The sequence below is a fragment of the Eucyclogobius newberryi genome, unplaced genomic scaffold (genome assembly GCF_026437365.1).
Source record: "Eucyclogobius newberryi isolate DKJ021-1_F unplaced genomic scaffold, fEucNew1.0.hap1 SCAF_2, whole genome shotgun sequence".
Lineage (NCBI taxonomy): Eukaryota > Metazoa > Chordata > Actinopteri > Gobiiformes > Gobiidae > Eucyclogobius > Eucyclogobius newberryi.
This window is the reverse complement of record NW_027315834.1, coordinates 48476133-48491774: the sequence shown is the minus strand read 5'-3', so window position 1 is coordinate 48491774 and position 15642 is coordinate 48476133. Positions and strand designations below refer to the sequence as shown.

At 56.5% G+C, this 15642-nt stretch overlaps 1 protein-coding gene across 1 annotated transcript in view; it reads right to left on the bottom strand.

The window, feature by feature from the left end:
* The window catches only part of LOC140367021 (complement component C6-like), a 33168-nt gene that overhangs the window by 2361 nt on the left and 15165 nt on the right, over positions 1-15642 (bottom strand). The window contains exons 11-15 of the mRNA XM_072453316.1: positions 7175-7343; positions 6820-6931; positions 5739-5871; positions 3797-3991; positions 3392-3479 (exon numbers count right to left, since the gene is read on the bottom strand). Coding sequence (XP_072309417.1) covers positions 3392-3479; positions 3797-3991; positions 5739-5871; positions 6820-6931; positions 7175-7343 — 697 coding nt within the window. The remainder of the gene's footprint in view (positions 1-3391; positions 3480-3796; positions 3992-5738; positions 5872-6819; positions 6932-7174; positions 7344-15642) is intronic.

Sequence of the window (15642 nt, the reverse complement as noted above, 5' to 3'; positions counted from 1 at the left end):
TTTGTAGAGCACATTTCATACACAAGGCAATTCAAAGTGCTTCACAGCAGGAAAAATGCATTCAAATCACAAAGAAATTACAGAAACAGAAATACAATAAAATTAACTAAATTAAAAATGATCAATCCAACTGATTTTCTAAACTAATAAAATCACAAACAAAAGAGAAGAGAGCAAAGAAAAAATCCTTTCAGTCATATGCACAGCTAAACAAAACTGTTTTTAGCTTAGATTTGAACATTGTCAGAGTAGAAGCCTGTCTCACATCTTCTATTTAGTCCTGACTCTGACACCAGCAGGAGGCCGGCCCCTGAGAACAGGACTAATGTGATGGTACTTCCTGGTTCTAGTCAGGACCCGAGCAGCAGCGTTCTGGATGTACTGCAGCTGTTTTACAGCTCGTTTGGAGAGGCCAGTGAGCGGCCGTTACAGTAGTCTAATCTACTGGAGACAAACGCGTGGATAAGTCTCTCCAAGTCTGGTTGGGACACTATATTTTTAATTTTGGCAATGTTTTTTAGATGGTAAAAAGCTGCTGATGTTATTGATTTGACGTGGCTATTAAAGTTCAAGTCTGAGTCCATTATTACCCCCAGATTTCCAACTTGGTTTGTAGGTTTTAGAGCGAGACTCTGGAGGTGACCGCTAACACTTTCTCTTTGTTTCTGTGGGCCAAAAACGATTATTTCAGTCTTGTCTGAGTTCAGCTGGAGAAAGTTGTTTTGCATCCACAAACTGATCTGTTGGATGCAGTGACAGAGTGAATCCACTGGTCCATAGTCACCTGCCGACAGTGAAACATAGATCTGAGTGTCGTCTGCATAATTGTGATAGGACACATTTTCACTGCGTATCAACTGACCTAACGGCAGCATGTAGAGGTTGAACAGAAGGGGACCCAGGACTGACCCTTGGGGCACTCCACAGGTCAGGGTCATGTGGTCTGAGACACAGCTACCAATTTCAACAAAGTACTTCCTGTCTTCCAGATAGGACCTTAACCAGTTTAGGGCGGGGCCAGTGATGCCCACCCAGTCCTCTAGTCTCTGTAAGAGGATCCCATGATCGACAGTGTCAAAAGCAGCACTCAGATCTAACAGAATTAAGACTGAGGCTTTGCCCGTGTCAGTGTTCAGGCGGATGTCATTTGTCACCTTGACAAGAGCAGTCTCAGTGCTGTGATGAGGTCTAAAACCTGACTGAAAAACATCAAATGAGTTGTTTATTAAGAGGAAATCTGTGAGCTGTTGGTAAACAACCTTTTCAAGGACTTTGCCCCAAAATGGCAGATTAGAGATGGGCCGGTAATGACTCAGTACTGCGGCATCAAGACTGCTCTTCTTTAGGAGAGGCTTTATGACCGCTCCCCCTGACCCCTGACCCCTGCTCTTCTTTAGGAGAGGCTTTATGACCGCTCCCCCTGACCCCTGACCCCTGCTCTTCTTTAGGAGAGGCTTTATGACCGCTCCCCCTGACCCCTGACCCCTGCTCTTCTTTAGGAGAGGCTTTATGACCGCTCCCCCTGACCCCTGACCCCTGCTCTTCTTTAGGAGAGGCTTTATGACCGCTCCCCCTGACCCCTGACCCCTGCTCTTCTTTAGGAGAGGCTTTATGACCGCTCCCCCTGACCCCTGACCCCTGCTCTTCTTTAGGAGAGGTTTTTTGACTGCAGTTTTCAAAGACATTGGGAATGTTCCAGATTGAATGGTGCTAACAAACTGTTCAGCACAGACTTTAGAAATCTGGAGGTCACACACGGAGGTAGCATGTAGATGAACTCAGACTGGTGATGATCTCATGGACAGTTTTGTCAGTTACTGGTGCAAAGTGAGTCCGCTCTGAGTGTCTTGGTGGTTTTAGGGTAATTTTTTGCATTGTGGGATTTATAGCATTTTTAAAGGGCCCATATTCTACCGAACCTACATTTGGGAGCTTTTAACCTTCTATTAGTGGTTGTTGTACCTCAAAATAATCCTCAAAGTCGTTATTTCTTTCATCCAACATTTTGTAACTTTAATCCTTTGAAACGAGGGGAGGAGTTAACAACTGCAGCTCCTCCTCCAGGAAGTGTTTCTGTCTCTACCACACGTCCACGGTCTGTCTCCCATCCAGAGTATCGTGCAATACGTTCATTCATCTTCTACTTGCGGGTGACTGGAGCCTGTCCCAGTGACTTTGGGCCTTAGGTGGGGTCCTCCTGGGCAGGGGCCAGCCCGTCGCAGCGTTCACACTCTACAATATGTATGTCATTTAAAAAAGTCTCTTCAGAAGCCGAACTGGAACGCTGCATCTGCCAAGTTACTTTTTGAAAGGCTCATAGTAATAATGCATGGTTTAAATATGCTTTTAAAAGGGTTGAAATGTTGATAAATGCATGGCATTTACTATTTTTTAATTTTACAGTGTCTGGAGTAAGCAAACTAAGGGCTTTAACTGTGAAATGCAATACTTTGGGGAGTCACCAGGGGGCGCACCGGTACCAGAAGTTAGGATGGGGCAGAACTGCAGTCACATCGCACCAGATTCAACCCTGGCGAGTGGAAACGGCGCCGCACGGCAGAAAGAACAACTGCGTGTAAGAGAGTAGAATATCACAAGTGAAGAATGTCTCACCACCGCAAAATATGATCATAAATGTCCTTACGGTCGACTATGAAATTGGAAACACGGCGGAATATGGGACCTTTAAACGTGCTCGCGAGGACCTTCACTTTAGAACTCAAAATAATCTGTATCTAAAAGCGCAAATCACTCTCTATCAGTCGGGCATTCCCACTTCAAGATTTGTGTTAGAACTCCATCTACTGGCAGCAGAGGGAATTACTGATGGTAGAACGAGTGCTGAATATTTGTACTTCAAACTAAAAAAGAAATCTAGGCCTCAAAACTCCTGCCGTGGACATAAACAATAGAGACAGTATCTTTGGGCCGTATTGTTGGCTTCAGGTCAAAAGGTCTCACCAAAAATGGACGACGCAAACTGCACCGACCAAATGATTTTGTACATTTGCCCAAAAAGAAAAACAAAAGTCACATTCAGACTCAATTTGAAAATGAGACCGACTTTGGAGCAGTTGGGACAGAAATGTCGGAATAATTGTGGGATTTTGATGTTTTGATGTAAATTGTGTTCCCTCTGCGAGTGTCGTGTTCTTTGTTACGTTTGTATGAAAACATCTCTAGATTTGAAGTCACAAATCTGGAAAATTGAAGCGTGTTTTTGTGAGGCTCGGAGAAGACGAGCTCGAAAACAGGATTCATGAGACGAAACAAAGTGAAAGAAGAAAAACACGACGGTTTGTGAGGACCAGAGTGAGAACATGGATAAAACTGAGAGAATGTGTGTAAAAAAGAGTGCAAAATCCTCATGTGTGTTAGGGCGTGGCCTCACGAGCAGCTCTCCCGCGTCCTGCACACGCACTGGTCGCCCTGCAGCTTCTGTCCGACTCCACAGCGCCCCTCCGGGATGTACGGGGCCTCTGCACACAGCACAGGGGCCGGGGAAACATGTCAGCATCACGAGGGCTCAAAGGGTCACAACACGCACAAAGGTCCGACCACATTTTCCCTCAAACGGACGAAACATTATTCTCCATCAGCTTTTATCTTATCGACCTGGTCATCGGTTTCAGCTTGAGTTTGTTCTGAATGTCGCCGACCCAAGATCTCGTTCTGCGTGTGGCTGAAACAAACGCATCTGATTGCACAGTTCAGTTTGAGTTTGGCTGGACAGGTGACCGCGCTGCTGCACAAGTGGAGCTCCGCACGGTCCAGGCCGAGCTGGAGCTGGACGTACCGTCTGTGCAGCGCAGGTCCTGGGGCACGGCCGGCTCCCAGCTCAGGGACGGGCCGCACTTGTGGTAGGTGCGGGGGAGGGGGCTCAGGCCGGGGCTCAGACAGTTGAAGCCCATCGACTCCCCCACACCGTACTGCTGCTTATCCGGGAACGGGAGCAGCCCCTCGGGGAGCTCAGGGGCCACACAGGTCTTCCCTGGGACGAGAAGATACAGACCGACAATCAAGAACGCTACTGATCAGAGGAAGACTTTATATCAGTGTGAATATGAGTGTCATGATTCTGTTCATATATTTAGCCCCAATAAAGTTCCTGCACCGGCCAGTGAGTTACAGTGGACAGAAAGACTAAGTTCAAAGAGGCTTTAACTTTTTTCACATAAAGTAAAATATGTTTTGCTACAGTCCAGATATAGTGTCTGAACATGCTCAGAAAGAGCTTCTCTTCTCTTCTGCACATGCTCAGTTAGAGCTTCTCTTCTCCTCTGCACATGCTCAGAAAGAGCTTCTCTTCTCCTCTGCACATGCTCAGTTAGGGCTTCTCTTCTCCTCTGCACATGCTCAGAAAGAGCTTCTCTTCTCTGCACATGCTCAGTTAGGGCTTCTCTTCTCCTCTGCACATGCTCAGTTAGAGCTTCTCTTCTCCTCTGCACATGCTCAGTTAGTGCTTCTCTTCTCCTCTGCACATGCTCAGAAAGAGCTTCTCTTCTCCTCTGCACATGCTCAGTTAGGGCTTCTCTTCTCCTCTGCACATGCTCAGTTAGAGCTTCTCTTCTCCTCTGCACATGCTCAGTTAGAGCTTCTCTTCTCCTCTGCACATGCTCAGAAAGAGCTTCTCTTCTCCTCTGCACATGCTCAGTTAGGGCTTCTCTTCTCCTCTGCACATGCTCAGAAAGAGCTTCTCTTCTATGCACATGCTCAGTTAGGGCTTCTCTTCTCCTCTGCACATGCTCAGAAAGAGCTTCTCTTCTCCTCTGCACATGCTCAGTTAGGGCTTCTCTTCTCCTCTGCACATGCTCAGAAAGAGCTTCTCTTCTCTGCACATGCTCAGTTAGGGCTTCTCTTCTCCTCTGCACATGCTCAGTTAGAGCTTCTCTCCTCTGCACATGCTCAGTTAGAGCTTCTCTTCTCCTCTGCACATGCTCAGAAAGAGCTTCTCTTCTCTGCACATGCTCAGTTAGAGCTTCTCTCCTCTGCACATGCTCAGTTAGAGCTTCTCTTCTCCTCTGCACATGCTCAGAAAGAGCTTCTCTTCTCCTCTCCACATGCTCAGTTAGGGCTTTTCTTCTCTGCACATGCTCAGTTAGAGCTTCTCTCCTCTGCACATGCTCAGTTAGTGCTTCTCTCCTCTGCACATGCTCAGTTAGGGCTTCTCTTCTCCTCTGCACATGCTCAGTTAGAGCTTCTCTTCTCTGCACATGCTCAGTTAGAGCTCCTCTTCTCCTCTGCACATGCTCAGTTAGGGCTTCTCTTCTTCTCTGCACATGCTCAGTTAGGGCTTCTCCTCTCCTCTGCACATGCTCAGTTAGAGCTTCTCTCCTCTGCACATGCTCAGTTAGGGCTTCTCTCCTCTGCACATGCTCAGTGAGGGCTTCTCTTCTTCTCTGCACATGCTCAGTTAGTGCTTCTCTCCTCTGCACATGCTCAGTTAGGGCTTCTTCTTCTACTCTGCACATGCTCAGTTAGGGCTTCTCTTCTCCTCTGCACATGCTCAGTTAGGGCTTCTCTTCTTCTCTGCACATGCTCAGTTAGGGCTTCTCCTCTCCTCTGCACATGCTCAGTTAGAGCTTCTCTCCTCTGCACATGCTCAGTTAGGGCTTCTCTCCTCTGCACATGCTCAGTGAGGGCTTCTCTTCTTCTCTGCACATGCTCAGTTAGAGCTTCTCTTCTTCTCTGCACATGCTCAGTCACAGGTTTCTTCAGGTGCATTGTGTGGTACTGACGGACGCAGCGCCCCCGCAGGTCGCTCCAGGACCCGTCCGGGCGGCAGTTGAAGTACTGAAAACCCTCCAGCTCGTAGCCAGTGAAGCAGACAAACTCTTCCTCCTCTCCAAACTCGTAGTACTGCTTCGATTTCTGTGGACACACACCGTCAGGTCAGTGGAGGGTTCTAGACTTTTTTTAGTCTAGAAACTTCATTTAGGCTCATTTTTACATCTCAAGACAATCTTTTCTGCTATTTCACAACTAAAATGTGACAAAACCAGTTCCTAATCAATACATTAGGTCTACACGAGCTCTGGGTTCATTTTAACAGTGACAAGTGTTTAACCCTGGACATGTGCCCCCTGTGGCCATCTCCCCCATGTGCCCTCTGTGGCCATCTCCCCCACGTGCCCCCTGTGGCCATCTCCCCCATGTGCCCTCTGTGGCCATCTCCCCCACGTGCCCCCTGTGGCCATCTCCCCCATGTGCCCTCTGTGGCCATCTCCCCCACGTGCCCCCTGTGGCCATCTCCCCCATGTGCCCTCTGTGGCCATCTCCCCCACGTGCCCCCTGTGGCCATCTCCCCCATGTGCCCCCTGTGGCCATCTCCCTCATGTGCCCCCTGTGGCCATCTCCCCCATGTGCCCTCTGTGGCCATCTCCCCCATGTGCCCTCTGTGGCCATCTCCCCCATGTGCCCTCTGTGGCCATCTCCCCCATGTGCCCTCTGTGGCCATCTCCCCCACGTGCCCCGTGTGGCCATCTCCCCCATGTGCCCCCTGTGGCCATCTCCCTCATGTGCCCCCTGTGGCCATCTCCCCCATGTGCCCCCTGTGGCCATCTCCCTCATGTGCCCCCTGTGGCCATCTCCCTCATGTGCCCCCTGTGGCCATCTCCCCCATGTGCCCCCTGTGGCCATCTCCCCCATGTGCCCCCTGTGGCCATCTCCCCCATGTGCCCTCTGTGGCCATTTCCCCCACCTGCCCCCTGTGGCCATTTCTACCACGTGCCCCCTGTGGCCATCTGGCCATCTCCCCCAAGTGCCCCCTGTGGCCATCTCCCCCACAGCAGCAGAACCTCCTCAGACATCTCCACTGACCCTGAGGAAGCCGTTGTCGGGTCTCTTGGGGCGCAGGCAGCCCCTGAAGCCCGGCGGCAGCTCATCGATCCAGCCGTCTGTGAAGTCATCATCGTTGTCACATGATTCCTGTCTGCGCAGGAAGTGGAAGTCAACAAACAGGAAGAAGACAACAACTGCAGAGGTGTGTCTGAAACCATCCTAAACATGACGGGTCAGGAGGGGCGGGGCAAGGGGCGGGGGGGGGGGGGGGGGGGGGGGGGGGGGGTGCTTTATTTAAATAAGTTTCGACCTTCGTCTGGCCTGGTCTGGTTTGGTCTGGTTTGTTTGGTCTGGTCTGGTTTGGTCTGGTCCCAGGTGATGCTGTGCGCTTTACTTTTCGAAGATGGAGATGAAGCAGGGCTCGAACTCGCGGCTTGGCCCGGGGCAGGGCTTTCCTCTCATCAGAGGGGCGGGGTTATTACAGCTCCTCCTCCTCTGTCTGCTCATGGCGGCTCCACAGCTGCTCCAGGAGCCCCAGCAGCTCCAGGAGCCATCGACTGCAGCTGCACACACCAGAAGAGCAAGAAACATCTGCGCCGTGTGTGGGGGTCCATGTGTTGTATGTGGGGGTCCATGTGGGGGTCCATGTGCCGTGTGTGGGGGTCCATGTGGGGGTCCATGTGCTGTGTGTGGGGGTCCATGTGGGGGTCCATGTACCGTGTGTGGGGGTCCATGTGCCGTGTGTGGGGGTCCATGTGCTGTGTGTGGGGTCCATGTGCTGTGTGTGGGGGTCCATCTGCTGTATGTGGGGGTCCATGTGCCGTGTGTGGGGGTCCATGTGGGGTTCCATGTGCTGTGTGTGGGGGTCCATCTGCTGTATGTGGGGGTCCATGTGCCGTGTGTGGGGGTCCATGTGGGGGTCCATGTGCTGTGTGTGGGGGTCCATTTGCTGTATGTGGGGGTCCATGTGCCGTGTGTGGGGGTCCATGTGCTGTATGTGGGGGTCCATGTGCCGTCTGTGGGGGTCCATATGGGGGTCCATGTGCTGAGTGTGGGGGTCCATGTGCTGTGTGTGGGGGTCCATGTGCCGTCTGTGGGGGTCCATGTGCTGTGAGTGGGGGTCCATGTGCTGTGTGCGGGGGTCCATGTGCTGTGTGTGGGGGTCCATGTGCCGTGTGTGGGGGTCCATGTGCCGTGTGTGGGGGTCCATGTGCCGTGTGTGGGGGTCCATGTGCTGTGTGTGGGGGTCCATGTGCTCTGTGTGGGGGTCCATGTGCTGTGTGTGGGGGTCCATGTGGGGGTCCATGTGCTGTGTGTGGGGGTCCATGTGCTCTGTGTGGGGGTCCATGTGCTGTGTGTGGGGGTCCATGTGCCGTCTGTGGGGGTCCATGTGCTGTGTGTTGGGGTCCATGTGCTGTGTGTTGGGGTCCATGTGCTGTGTGTGGGGGTCCATGTGCCGTGTGTGGGGGTCCATGTGCCGTCTGTGGGGGTCCATGTGCTGTGTGTGGGGGTCCATGTGCCGTGTGTGGGGGTCCATGTGCCGTGTGTGGGGGTCCATGTGCCGTGTGTGGGGGTCCATGTGCTGTGTGTGGGGGTCCATGTGCCGTGTGTGGGGGTCCATGTGCTGTGAGTGAGGGTCCATGTGCTATGTGTGGGGGTCCATGTGCTGTGTGTGGGGGTCCATGTGCCGTGTGTGGGGGTCCATGTGCCGTGTGTGGGTGTCCATGTGCTGTATGTGGGGGTCAATGTGGGGGTCCATGTGCTGTGTGTGGGGGTCCATGTGCTCTGTGTGGGGGTCCATGTGCTGTGTGTGGGGGTCCATGTGCCGTCTGTGGGGGTCCATATGCTGTGTGTGGGGGTCCATGTGCCGTCTGTGGGGGTCCATGTGCTGTGTGTTGGGGTCCATGTGCTGTGTGTTGGGGTCCATGTGCTGTGTGTGGGGGTCCATGTGCCGTGTGTGGGGGTCCATGTGCCGTCCGTGGGGGTCCATGTGCTGTGTGTGGGGGTCCATGTGCTGTGTGTGGGGGTCCATGTGCCGTGTGTGGGGGTCCATGTGCTGTGTGTGGGGGTCCATGTGCCGTGTGTGGGGGTCCATGTGCCGTGTGTGGGGGTCCATGTGCTGTGTGTGGGGTCCATGTGCCGTGTGTGGGGGTCCATGTGCCGTATGTGGGGGTCCATGTGCCGTGTATGAGGGTCCATGTGCTGTGTGTAGGGGTCCATGTGCCGTGTGTGGGGGTCCATGTGCCGTATGTGGGGGTCCATGTGCCGTGTGTGAGGGTCCATGTGCTGTGTGTTGGGGTCCATGTGCCGTGTGTGGAGTCGATGTGCCGTGTGTGGGGGTCCATGTGCTGTATGTGGGGGTCCATATGCTGTGTTTGGGGGTCCATGTGCTGTGTGTGGGGGTCCATGTGCTGTGTGTGAGGGTCCATGTGCTGTGTGTGGCATCCATGTGCCGTGTGTGCGGGTCCATGTGCTGTATGTGGGGGTCCATGTGCTGTATGTGGGGGTCCATGTGCCGTGTGTGGGTGTCCATGTGCTGTATGTGGGGGTCCATGTGCCGTGTGTGGGGGTCCATGTGGGGGTCCATGTGCTGTGTGTGGGGGTCCATGTGCCGTCTGTGGGGGTCCATGTGCTGTGAGTGGGGGTCCATGTGCTGTGTGCGGGGGTCCATGTGCTGTGTGTGGGGGTCCATGTGCCGTGTGTGGGGGTCCATGTGCCGTGTGTGGGGGTCCATGTGCTGTGTGTGGGGGTCCATGTGCTGTGTGTGGGGGTCCATGTGCTGTATGTGGGGGTCCATGTGCTGTATGTGGGGGTCCATGTGCCGTGTGTGGGTGTCCATGTGCTGTATGTGGGGGTCCATGTGCCGTGTGTGGGGGTCCATGTGCTGTGAGTGGGGGTCCATGTGCTGTGTGCGGGGGTCCATGTGCTGTGTGTGGGGGTCCATGTGCCGTGTGTGGGGGTCCATGTGCCGTGTGTGGGGGTCCATGTGCTGTGTGTGGGGGTCAATGTGCTGTGTGTTGGGGTCCATGTGCTGTGTGTGGGGGTCCATGTGTTGTATGTGGGGGTCCATGTGCTGTATGTGGGGGTCCATGTGGGGGGTCCATGTGCTGTGTGTGGGGGTCCATGTGCTCTGTGTGGGGGTCCATGTGCTGTGTGTGGGGGTCCATGTGCCGTCTGTGGGGGTCCATGTGCTGTGTTTGGGGGTCCATGTGCCGTCTGTGGGGGTCCATGTGCCGTGTGTGGGTGTCCATGTGCTGTATGTGGGGGTCCATGTGGGGGTCCATGTGCTGTGTGTGGGGGTCCATGTGCTCTGTGTGGGGGTCCATGTGCTGTGTGTGGGGGTCCATGTGCCGTCTGTGGGGGTCCATGTGCTGTGTGTGGGGGTCCATGTGCCGTCTGTGGGGGTCCATGTGCTGTGTGTTGGGGTCCATGTGCTGTGTGTTGGGGTCCATGTGCTGTGTGTGGGGGTCCATGTGCCGTGTGTGGGGGTCCATGTGCCGTCTGTGGGGGTCCATATGCTGTGTGTGGGGGTCCATGTGCTGTGTGTGGGGGTCCATGTGCCGTGTGTGGGGGTCCATGTGCCGTGTGTGGGGGTCCATGTGCTGTGTGTGGGGTCCATGTGCCGTGTGTGGGGGTCCATGTGCCGTGTGTGGGGGTCCATGTGCCGTGTGTGGGGGTCCATGTGCTGTATGTGGGGGTCCATGTGCCGTGTGTGGAGTCCATGTGCCGTGTGTGGGGGTCCATGTGCCGTGTGTGGGTGTCCATGTGCTGTATGTGGGGGTCCATGTGGGGGTCCATGTGCTGTGTGTGGGGGTCCATGTGCTCTGTGTGGGGGTCCATGTGCTGTGTGTGGGGGTCCATATGCCGTCTGTGGGGGTCCATGTGCTGTGTGTGGGGGTCCATATGCCGTCTGTGGGGGTCCATGTGCTGTGTGTTGGGGTCCATGTGCTGTGTGTTGGGGTCCATGTGCTGTGTGTGGGGGTCCATGTGCCGTGTGTGGGGGTCCATGTGCCGTCCGTGGGTGTCCATGTGCCGTGTGTGAGGGTCCATGTGCTGTGTGTGGGGTCCATGTGCTGTGTGTGGGGGTCCATCTGCTGTATGTGGGGGTCCATGTGCCGTGTGTGGAGTCCAAGTGCCGTGTGTGGGGGTCCATGTGCTGTATGTGGGGGTCCATGTGCCGTGTGTGGGGGTCCATGTGCCGTGTGTGGAGTCCATGTGCCGTGTGTGGGGGTCCATGTGCTGTATGTGGGGGTCCATGTGCCGTGTGTGGAGTCCATGTGCTGTGTGTGGGGGTCCATGTGCTGTGTGTGGGGGTCCATGTGCCGTGTGTGGGGGTCCATGTATTGTGTGTGGGGGTCCATGTGGGGGTCCATGTACCGTGTGTGGGGGTCCATGTGCCGTGTGTGGGGGTCCATGTGCCGTGTGTGGGGGTCAATGTGCTGTGTGTGGGGTCCATGTGCTGTGTGTGGGGGTCCATCTGCTGTATCTGGGGGTCCATGTGCCGTGTGTGGGGGTCCATGTGGGGGTCCATGTGCTGTGTGTGGGGGCCCATGTGCTATATGTGGGGGTCCATGTGCCGTGTGTGGGGGTCCATGTGCCGTGTGTGGGGGTCCATGTGCTGTATGTGGGGGTCCATATGCTGTGTTTGGGGGTCCATGTGCTGTGTGTGGGGGTCCATGTGCTGTGTGTGAGGGTCCATGTGCTGTGTGTGGCATCCATGTGCCGTGTGTGGGGGTCCATGTGCTGTATGTGGGGGTCCATGTGCTGTATGTGGGGGTCCATGTGCCGTGTGTGGGTGTCCATGTGCTGTATGTGGGGGTCCATGTGCCGTGTGTGGGGGTCCATGTGGGGGTCCATGTGCTGTGTGTGGGGGTCCATGTGCCGTCTGTGGGGGTCCATGTGCTGTGAGTGGGGGTCCATGTGCTGTGTGCGGGGGTCCATGTGCTGTGTGTGGGGGTCCATGTGCCGTGTGTGGGGGTCCATGTGCCGTGTGTGGGGGTCCATGTGCTGTGTGTGGGGGTCCATGTGCTGTGTGTGGGGGTCCATGTGCTGTATGTGGGGGTCCATGTGCTGTATGTGGGGGTCCATGTGCCGTGTGTGGGTGTCCATGTGCTGTATGTGGGGGTCCATGTGCCGTGTGTGGGGGTCCATGTGCTGTGAGTGGGGGTCCATGTGCTGTGTGCGGGGGTCCATGTGCTGTGTGTGGGGGTCCATGTGCCGTGTGTGGGGGTCCATGTGCCGTGTGTGGGGGTCCATGTGCTGTGTGTGGGGGTCCATGTGCTGTGTGTTGGGGTCCATGTGCTGTGTGTGGGGGTCCATGTGTTGTATGTGGGGGTCCATGTGCTGTATGTGGGGGTCCATGTGGGGGGTCCATGTGCTGTGTGTGGGGGTCCATGTGCTCTGTGTGGGGGTCCATGTGCTGTGTTTGGGGGTCCATGTGCCGTCTGTGGGGGTCCATGTGCCGTGTGTGGGTGTCCATGTGCTGTATGTGGGGGTCCATGTGGGGGTCCATGTGCTGTGTGTGGGGGTCCATGTGCTCTGTGTGGGGGTCCATGTGCTGTGTGTGGGGGTCCATGTGCCGTCTGTGGGGGTCCATGTGCTGTGTGTGGGGGTCCATGTGCCGTCTGTGGGGGTCCATGTGCTGTGTGTTGGGGTCCATGTGCTGTGTGTTGGGGTCCATGTGCTGTGTGTGGGGGTCCATGTGCCGTGTGTGGGGGTCCATGTGCCGTCTGTGGGGGTCCATATGCTGTGTGTGGGGGTCCATGTGCTGTGTGTGGGGGTCCATGTGCCGTGTGTGGGGGTCCATGTGCCGTGTGTGGGGGTCCATGTGCTGTGTGTGGGGTCCATGTGCCGTGTGTGGGGGTCCATGTGCCGTGTGTGGGGGTCCATGTGCCGTGTGTGGGGGTCCATGTGCTGTATGTGGGGGTCCATGTGCCGTGTGTGGAGTCCATGTGCCGTGTGTGGGGGTCCATGTGCCGTGTGTGGGTGTCCATGTGCTGTATGTGGGGGTCCATGTGGGGGTCCATGTGCTGTGTGTGGGGGTCCATGTGCTCTGTGTGGGGGTCCACGTGCTGTGTGTGGGGGTCCATGTGCCGTCTGTGGGGGTCCATGTGCTGTGTGTGGGGGTCCATATGCCGTCTGTGGGGGTCCATGTGCTGTGTGTTGGGGTCCATGTGCTGTGTGTTGGGGTCCATGTGCTGTGTGTGGGGGTCCATGTGCCGTGTGTGGGGGTCCATGTGCCGTCCGTGGGTGTCCATGTGCCGTGTGTGAGGGTCCATGTGCTGTGTGTGGGGTCCATGTGCTGTGTGTGGGGGTCCATCTGCTGTATGTGGGGGTCCATGTGCCGTGTGTGGAGTCCATGTGCCGTGTGTGGGGGTCCATGTGCTGTATGTGGGGGTCCATGTGCCGTGTGTGGGGGTCCATGTGCCGTGTGTGGAGTCCATGTGCCGTGTGTGGGGGTCCATGTGCTGTATGTGGGGGTCCATGTGCCGTGTGTGGAGTCCATGTGCTGTGTGTGGGGGTCCATGTGCTGTGTGTGGGGGTCCATGTGCCGTGTGTGGGGGTCCATGTGCCGTGTGTGGGGGTCCATGTATTGTGTGTGGGGGTCCATGTGGGGGTCCATGTACCGTGTGTGGGGGTCCATGTGCCGTGTGTGGGGGTCCATGTGCCGTGTGTGGGGGTCAATGTGCTGTGTGTGGGGTCCATGTGCTGTGTGTGGGGGTCCATCTGCTGTATCTGGGGGTCCATGTGCCGTGTGTGGGGGTCCATGTGGGGGTCCATGTGCTGTGTGTGGGGGCCCATGTGCTGTATGTGGGGGTCCATGTGCCGTGTGTGGGGGTCCATGTTCTGTATGTGGGGGTCCATGTGCTGTATGTGGGGGTCCATGTGCTGTGTGTGGGGGTCCATGTGCTGTATGTGGGGGTCCATGTGCCGTGTGTGGGGGTCCATGTGCCGTCTGTGGGGGTCCATGTGCTGTGAGTGGGGGTCCATGTGCTGTGTGCGGGGGTCCATGTGCTGTGTGTGGGGGTCCATGTGCCGTGTGTGGGGGTCCATGTGCTGTGTGTGGGGTCCATGTGCTGTGTGTGGGGGTCCATGTGCTGTGTGTGGGGGTCCATGTGTTGTATGTAGGGGTCCATGTGCTGTATGTGGGGGTCCATGTGGGGGTCCATGTGCTGTGTGTGGGGGTCCATGTGCTCTGTGTGGGGGTCCATGTGCTGTGTGTGGGGGTCCATGTGCCGTCTGTGGGGGTCCATGTGCTGTGTGTGGGGGTCCATGTGCCGTCTGTGGGGGTCCATGTGCCGTCTGTGGGGGTCCATGTGCCGTGTGTGGGTGTCCATGTGCCGTCTGTGGGGGTCCATGTGCTGTGTGTTGGGGTCCATGTGCTGTGTGTGAGGGTCCATGTGCCGTGTGTGGGGGTCCATGTGCCGTGTGTGGGGGTCCATGTGCCGTTTGTGGGGGTCCATGTGCTGTGTGTGGGGTCCATGTGCTGTGTGTTGGGGTCCATGTGCTGTGTGTGGGGGTCCATGTGCTGTGTGTGGGGGTCCATGTACTCTGTGTGGGGGTCCATGTGCTGTGTGTGGGGGTCCATGTGCCGTCTGTGGGGGTCCATGTGCTGTGTGTGGGGGTCCATGTGCCGTCTGTGGGGGTCCATGTGCTGTGTGTTGGGGTCCATGTGCTGTGTGTTGGGGTCCATGTGCTGTGTGTGGGGGTCCATGTGCCGTGTGTGGGGGTCCATGTGCCGTCCGTGGGGGTCCATGTGCTGTGTGTTGGGGTCCATGTGCTGTGTGTTGGGGTCCATGTGCTGTGTGTGGGGGTCCATGTGCCGTGTGTGGGGGTCCATGTGCCGTCCGTGGGGGTCCATATGCCGTATGTGGGGGTCCATGTGCCGTGTTTGAGGGTCCATGTGCCGTGTGTGGGGGTCCATGTGCCGTGTGTGGGGGTCCATGTGCCGTGTGTGGGGGTCCATGTGCCGTGTGTGGGGGTCCATGTGCCGTGTGTGGGGGTCCATGTGCTGTGTGTGGGGGTCCATGTGCCGTCTGTGGGGGTCCATGTGCTGTGTGTGGGGGTCCATGTGCCGTCTGTGGGGGTCCATGTGCTGTTTGTGGGGGTCCATGTGCCGTCTGTGGGGGTCCATGTGCCGTGTGTGGGTGTCCATGTGCTGTGTGTGGGGGTCCATGTGCCGTGTGTGGGGGTCCATGTGCTGTGTGTGGGGTCCATGTGCTGTGTGTGGGGGTCCATGTGCTGTGTGTGGGGGTCCATGTGTTGTATGTAGGGGTCCATGTGCTGTATGTGGGGGTCCATGTGGGGGTCCATGTGCTGTGTGTGGGGGTCCATGTGCTCTGTGTGGGGGTCCATGTGCTGTGTGTGGGGGTCCATGTGCCGTCTGTGGGGGTCCATGTGCTGTGTGTGGGGGTCCATGTGCCGTCTGTGGGGGTCCATGTGCTGTTTGTGGGGGTCCATGTGCCGTCTGTGGGGGTCCATGTGCCGTGTGTGGGTGTCCATGTGCCGTCTGTGGGGGTCCATGTGCTGTGTGTTGGGGTCCATGTGCTGTGTGTGAGGGTCCATGTGCCGTGTGTGGGGGTCCATGTGCCGTGTGTGGGGGTCCATGTGCCGTTTGTGGGGGTCCATGTGCTGTGTGTGGGGTCCATGTGCTGTGTGTTGGGGTCCATGTGCTGTGTGTGGGGGTCCATGTGCTGTGTGTGGGGGTCCATGTGCTCTGTGTGGGGGTCCATGTGCTGTGTGTGGGGGTCCATGTGCCGTCTGTGGGGGTCCATGTGCTGTGTGTGGGGGTCCATGTGCCGTCTGTGGGGGTCCATGTGCTGTTTGTGGGGGTCCATGTGCCGTCTGTGGGGGTCCATGTGC